Genomic DNA, 7,278 nt, shown 5'->3' with positions numbered 1-7,278 from the left:
GGTTATTGAAAAATAGTTTGGTAAAAATCTATTTTTGAATATATGTATATTTTTCAATCAATTTATGATATAAATCAATTTTGAATTATTATTTTGATTTGAAATATGTATATAAAGTTTAAATTTTGTTTTATGGTTAGTTTATAAAAAAAAGTTTTAGGCAATTAGATTGACTCATTTTAAAACTGGCTTAAATAGATAGTTTCTTATAATATGATGGACTTTCAATTTTTCTTAATAACATAAGCCCATTATTTTTTTGCTTAATAATACTATCCTTGTTTTCAAACAAAAGTAATGGTTATTGAAAAATTGTTTAGTAAAAATTTATTTTTGAATATATATATATATATATATTTTTCAATTAATTTATGATATAAATCAATTTTGAATTATTATTTTAATTTGAAATATGTATATAAAGTTTTAATTTTGTTTTATGGTTAGTTTTGAAAAAAAAGTTTAAATGATTTGACACATTTTAAAACTGACTCAAATATATAGTTTCTTATAATATGATGGACTTTTAATTTTTCTTAATAACATAAGCCCATTACTTTTTTGCTTAATACTACTATCTTTATTTCCAAACAAAAGTAATATTTTTTTAAAAGACTACAATCCATGTTACCAAACACTCTTATTTTTTAAACTCATATACATGTTTCCAAACAATCTCATTTTGTACTTCAGTTTTAATAAGATAGATTCCAACAGAAATAAAAGAATTAAATGACTAGAAACTTATGGAAACTAGCTCAAGTGGTATCTAAAGTCTAAACCCAAATGCAAATATATTGAGAAAATCCCCCAAAATTCCAATTTATTAAAACGATTTCTGATGATCGTCAGCTTCCCGGAGAATAACCAACATGTAATATTTAAATATGTTAAGCAAATCCCCAAATTTAAATTTATAAAAATGTTTTCTGATGATCGACAGCTTCAAAAGTAGGAAGTCTTTTTATCCACTTACGAAATTGCAATAAACCCATACAAAATTAAAATGATCGGATAACCCCATTTCGTCTACCCTTTTAATAGATTGACCTTTGATTTATTCACATTAAATTCATAAAAATTTTGATAAAAAAATTCATAAAATTTAAGTGCATTGGCGTCTGTAGTTTACAACAACCCGATATCATGTCTGAAATTAAAATTTAAAACCATTTTTTTCAGATATATATAGAAAATGTACAAGAAATGTTTATATACTCATCAATCTAAAATTCAAAAAAAAAGAACACAAATACAAATTCTAATTAATTAGCTTATACTACCTAATTTGGTAATTTTTATGTTTATATACACGATGAATGATATACACATTATGTACATCGTACATCGTGTACATAAATATAAAATTACTATACCGTGTAAGTTTATCCGATTTCTTATTGTCTGCATATGATCTAAAACATAGTTTTAATTCAGAAAAAGGATACATTTATGTTACTAAATTTAGTCTTTCAATGTTTGTAAATTGCACCGTACCGTAATTAATATTAACAAAAAATTTTACATATATTTATATACTTATATATTTTATTACTATTTGGATCGTACCGTATTTGTTTTGTATGTTGTCATTTGGACTCATAGAATTTAGCCAAGATGTGATCTTATCATGCAAATCCAAACTCCTTTCTTCAAAATGAAACAATTACAACAATTATTCAAATTACATTGATTTATATGTTTTGTTTCATGTGTAAGGTTTCGTCCCATGAACACAACGCACTAAAGAAAGTATACACAAACAACTAATTCCAAGAGAAATTCACGGAAGTAAATATGGATTCATGAACTATCTCTCTCTCCAGGTGTTGATAACAAGAGCGAGAGAGATCTTAAGAAAGCTAAAAACATGGAGTTTGAAAATTCCTTAAATCCCTAGAACTTTTCTCACTACGAAACAAGAGCCGATTTCATCTCAGATTTACTTCCCTTTAATCTCTCCTACTTTTAATGATTTTTTATTTCTTTCTCCTTTTGCCACATTTTTTTCTCCACCACTTTTGTCTTCCGTTTCTTATATAAGTTGTTATCAATCATGTCTCTCTGTTTAATATATGATACACTTAAACCTAGAAAGAAATAAAAATGTGTAGCAAGACGAGCATTGGAAACTATGGAGATGATTACTCAGGTTCGTGTCCCAAAAAACAGAAGAGTAATAACAATGGAAAAAGAAGAGTTCCTCGAAGAGGTCCTGGTGTCGCCGAACTCGAGAAGATCCGTCTTGAAGAACAACACATCTCTTCCTCCGCACCACTTCCTCCTCCTCCTCCTCCTCAGCCGGAAAAACCTCCGTCTGTGATTCATACGACCACCACCATGAGAGCCGGTCCGGTTTACCCGTTCCCGTCTTATTTTACAGCCGGATCTTTCCCTAGTGATCTGATCCCTCCGGCTCCAGTTTTCCAAAGGAATCACGATTCGTGTCTTCACTATCTCCCACCGGTAAATATTCAAAAATATATATTCAAAATTTTTAAAAATAAATCGATTTATTATTTTTGTTAGTGATTTATTTATTTTTGTGTGTGTGTTTACAGATGAATATACCGAATCCAGGGTTTTATCAGTTTATAGAGCCCCCTTCAAATCAACCATCTTGCCATGACAATGTCTCTCAATTTTCTGACAGCCAAAAGGCAATTTTATTAATTTTAATTGCGGTACGGTGCAATTTGATTTCAATTTTTAATAATTTCTTCTGAATATTATTGAACAGATCGTGGCGGTAAAAAGGCCATGGCAAGTTATGTCAGAGCCTACGAGATGTGACGTGGGACCGACGGTAACCATATCAAGGTCTGTTTTTTGGTTTAAGCTATACGTATCATATGCTTAGGAAAGTTCAAGTGTTACCTTAATTTTGACATTTTTTTATTTTTTTTTCAGAAATGGTAAACAAATCAAGCCCCTTGACCAAAGATTGAGAAATCATTTTCAAGATTCAGGAACCACATTTAGAAATCCAATCACCATTGATTCTCCTTCACCACCAATTATACCAAATTCTTCACTCGATTTCCCGCGCTTCATGCATGTAATGTAGTTTATTCTAAATGTTTTTATCAGTTTGGTTGACTTTCAGCTTCATTCTCATCCTCCTTTTCTTTTTAGTATGAACAGAAGGACGGGTTTAATCGTGAAAGCATGCCACAAAGAGGCGTTGTAAATGCTTCCTCAAACAGAAAACCGTTCTACAGTTTCCTGCCGGCGAATGAGCAGAGAAATGACGACCAAGATCTATCTATTAGCTTGAGAACCGAGAAATATGACACAGTCACTGATCATGGCATTGATCTTCGCCTTAAGTTGTAAGCAGTTGGTCTTTTAAGCAATCTATATTTTTTTTTTTGAAACTTCGAATCTTTACATCAGTTTGTTGTTTTTGGGACATTAAAACAAAGATCTGCCAAATATTTGGCTTTATATTTGCTTCTTTTTTTCCCATAATAGACAAACATAATGCAAGTGAAAGAATCTACACTACCTTAATTTCATTTTTGGCTAAACAGAGTTTCACAGGACTAAGCATGAAAAGCAATCGATTTGTATTCAGAAACCTTACTTGCATGAAAAGCAATCGATGTTCAATTAATTATTTGAAACTTTGAAGCATTTAGGAATTTATTGGAGTGTTTCTTGTCCCAATCAAATATTAAACCCAGAGAACAAAGTTGGCCTTCTTCAGTTATTGGAGTGTTCCCTTGGTGACAAGGATTAAAGTGAATCATTTGCTAAATTTCCGCAAACGTTGATAGATATTCATATCAACAAAGTCTGAAACATTATTCTATGTCGAAATGTTTTAACACCATAGAGCTCGTTAACATACAACGCAGACGGAACTTTAAAAATACTTACTGTGAATTTAAAGGGAAGAAAAGCACAAAATCTTCAGAGAGAGAAAAAACTTGGAAACATTCAGTGACTATATGTTAGAGGTGAGCGTTCCGTTCTTGTCTCGAGAATTAAAATGAAGATAGACGAGGACAAGTGAAAAGAAGTAGAGAGCAAATGCCAAGACACATATCCAAAACGGATAAGTTGATCTAACATAGGCCGGTACGCCTATTATGAGGCCAACTATCACAATAATCAGAACTTCAGTAGAGTAATCCCAAGTCAATCCTCTTGTGTATACAATCGCTAATATAATCGAAATTCCCAGCAGATTGTTCATCGTAACATCCTTGTATATCTACAAGAACAAACCACATGACTCATTTTATATACGGTTGTGTATATTGAAAAGCCAATCGCCATTGACCGTAGGCGTTACACATTTACTAGTTAATAATAAATGGAGTTTGAATGAAACTAACCTCAGAGAATGTATCTGATGTAACTCTAGCCTTGTCTTTCTTGCGACAGAAGTGAGCAGACAAAGCGTTTCTTAGGTTTCTTGCCAAAGGGATCACTACAAAGACAACATAGAAGGAAGGAACTCCAGCTGATTTAGACAAAAGCTCGATGTTCGCCATGAAAGGCGTTGCAAGAAATAGGACAATTAAAATCCCTACAATAACTTCAATTGTAGCTCTCATGGTTCTCTGGGAGAGCAACTTAGCTACAAGACTTTCCTTTGGTTGTTCCATCTTCAAAACTCTATCCTCCTGATGACAGTAACACTTCTTCCATTTTCTTAATCTGATCAAGCAGCTTAAATATGAAATGGGAAAAGTGTAATGTACTTACAGCTCGGTTATCTCTTTGACACTCGGTGCTATCGAAACTAAACTTGTACTGTTTGAGCCATCTTGAGATCCCTTTCTCGAATTCAATCTCATCTATCTCACCATCACTATCGCTATCGAAATCAGCAAGCAATGTTGTAGCAAGCTCATGTATGTCACACTTCATTCGTCCTAGCATCCCAAACTCCACAGTCAGATCCTTAAGCTCTGACACTTGGATCTTTCCATCTTTGTTTACATCTATCTTTTCAAACAATCTGCAGAACAACCAGTGACTAAGTAAGTTTCCATCTCAAAACCAATTAACAAATAGTCCTTATGCATAATATAAGGTCATAACTTAATGTGAAGCTAGAAATGTTGAGTTTCTTTTGGGCTTCTAACTTAAAATCAAATGGCGGTAAGTGCAGTAGCCCAAGTCTCTTATATATTATTCATGTCTAGCTAAAGTTCTTGATGTGGGAGGTTATATTCACACACTCTTTAAAGAAACAAGATGCTTATATTACTCATGTCCCACTGAAACCCTGATACTGGAATTAAAAGCTGGAATAAAAACCTGTGCAAGCTCTCTTTACTTAGTTGTCCATTTTTAATAAAGCTTTGGGGTGAAAAATTCTGCAAATGCTTATGTACTTCTGACATGAGCTCAAACCTTGCGCGATCTAAGCTCTTCTGTTGGTCTGCTGTATCAAAATACTACGGCAAAAGCGTGTTAGATTTGGCATTTATACTAAGATCATTTATAAAACATATGGATCTTGGAGTTTTGCATATACCGAATAAAGAAAGTAGACAACAGTTGCAGAACCAGAGATTATTAGAGTGATCAAAACTATACGATCTTTCCAAGATTTGGAATCAAATATCTCTGAAAGTGTGACCATGACGAAAGGCAATAAAGTCAGGAGCATGATCCCTGCCGCTTTCTTGTTCTTGGGATCTGCTTTTACGCCAGCTTCTGCATACAAAACCGCAAAACATAGTCCCCAAATTAGAATTTCCTGAAGAAAAGAAAGAATCAGGAGATTTAAAACATACCAGCAACGATCTTCATTATCAGTTGTCGTCTTGGCATCGTTGTGTCCTGTATGGAACGTCTTAAAAGTCATATTATGAAGCTATAGACTCAAAGTAAGAAGAAGAAGATCTTACAGAAGAGATTCTCTGGACTTCTCCTTTTCTTATGGACTGATCTGATCCCAAACCAGACAAACCAAAGACAACACAAGATCCCCACTGCATAGTCAAAGCAAAGACAGTGTATGCCACAGTAACTCCAACGTTATTATCCACCATTGAGTTTGCAATCTCACGGCTTCCCGTTAGTCCACTCGCTGAGATCAAACCCCAAAACAAAGGCTTAATCTTACATCATAGTCAAAAATAATAATAATAAAAGCTAAAGAAGAAAATGACTTCTTCTTACAGAGAATAAGAGCTATTCTTGTGAACATTGTAAGGAGAGGGAACACAATTCCGCCGTAGAAACCGACCTCGAAGATGACAAAGAGCTTAGTCCTTCCTTCAGACAAGAAGTTTTCGCCGATGATCAATAGACAACCAAAGGAGAAAACTTGGAAGACGTATCCGGCAACATTGTCTGCACATGGCAGAAACCCGTAGACATGAACACAAGCATTCTTGGAAAGGCGATTTGGCGGATCGAGAGTTAGAATTTCATAGCTGGATCCTTCTTGAGATCCATCGGAGAGCAAGATTGATTTATCCGCAGACAAAGAATTTAAAACACGACCGTTTACGGAAGAGATCAAAGCTGTTATAAAGAGAAAAGACAGAAACAGAGAAAGACGTGCCATGGAAGTAAGCTTGAAACAGAGTTTTTTAGTGCGCAGTTTGGTCGGATCCTTCTCTTCATACGCGCATATATACACACAGAAACTAAGTGATGGAACGTGATCTTTCTAGAGTGTTTAGTTGAGATAAATATTAACCATGCAGTAGTGGTAAGGATTGATTGGGACAAGACGTAAACCTCTCAGAATCCTGAGTTTAGTTTTATTGCAAACTAAGTTATTGCTGTTCAATTAGATGAAAATATATCTTAAACCTCATTAAGAAAAATTGGGACCGGACTAATCGTTGATGTTGTTCATCTAAGGATTAGTTAGGCTTCGATCCTGATACCCCGGGTCATTGAAAAAGAATATTAAGAAATTGACTTAATTAATTATCGAGTCTGAATTATAAAGAACGTGAATGGTACCACTCTTACTATTATTAGCGGATGATTATTATAAAGATTTACTCGTATGACCACTGACTTTTTAAGTTCTGTTGAAGTAACTTCTTCTTTCTTTTTAACGTGTGAATCATCAATCAGCAAATCTCATTTTCACAGCCTTAAATGCTAGTGCAAACACAGACCACTGCCAAGTTTGGTATATAAAAATTTGTTCATGACTTTTACTTTTAAGTTCGGTTGAACTAACTTCTTATTTCCTCAGCTCAACATGTGAATCAACCTGATGAAAAGTTAGCGATTAGCAACTTACGGGAATCAACGATATAGTTTGTTGTTTGTTTCTAGTCGCTAACAATA

At 33.7% G+C, this 7,278-nt stretch overlaps 2 protein-coding genes across 3 annotated transcripts; one reads left to right on the top strand and one right to left on the bottom strand.

Moving 5' to 3' along the window:
• Positions 1 to 3,546, top strand: LOC106422015 (protein SPEAR4-like). The gene is made up of 5 exons (XM_048740100.1): positions 1 to 2,466; positions 2,562 to 2,684; positions 2,741 to 2,820; positions 2,911 to 3,058; positions 3,136 to 3,546. Exons 1-5 carry the CDS (start codon positions 2,107 to 2,109, stop codon positions 3,334 to 3,336), a joined length of 912 nt encoding a protein of 303 aa, XP_048596057.1. The 5' UTR covers positions 1 to 2,106; the 3' UTR covers positions 3,337 to 3,546.
• Positions 3,547 to 3,788: 242 nt separating this feature from the next.
• On the bottom strand, positions 3,789 to 6,748 carry LOC106421967 (sodium/calcium exchanger NCL). Of its 2 annotated transcripts, none has more exons than XM_013862806.3 (8): positions 6,145 to 6,748; positions 5,871 to 6,052; positions 5,757 to 5,802; positions 5,495 to 5,673; positions 5,275 to 5,414; positions 4,717 to 4,972; positions 4,344 to 4,634; positions 3,789 to 4,219 (listed from the first exon to the last, which is right to left on the bottom strand). In XM_013862806.3, the coding sequence occupies exons 1-8, from the start codon at positions 6,533 to 6,535 to the stop codon at positions 3,950 to 3,952; spliced, it is 1,755 nt and encodes a 584-aa protein (XP_013718260.1). In that variant the 5' UTR covers positions 6,536 to 6,748; the 3' UTR covers positions 3,789 to 3,949. The 2 variants fall into 2 exon arrangements, with proteins under 2 accessions (XP_013718260.1, XP_013718259.1); XM_013862805.3 differs by having other exon boundaries at positions 5,495 to 5,676; positions 6,145 to 6,746.
• Positions 6,749 to 7,278: the final 530 nt, after the last annotated feature.

This window comes from Brassica napus, chromosome A9 (assembly GCF_020379485.1).
Source record: "Brassica napus cultivar Da-Ae chromosome A9, Da-Ae, whole genome shotgun sequence".
Lineage (NCBI taxonomy): Eukaryota > Viridiplantae > Streptophyta > Magnoliopsida > Brassicales > Brassicaceae > Brassica > Brassica napus.
The sequence above is the reverse complement of the archived record's forward strand: the minus strand, read 5'-3'. Positions and strand labels throughout refer to the sequence as shown.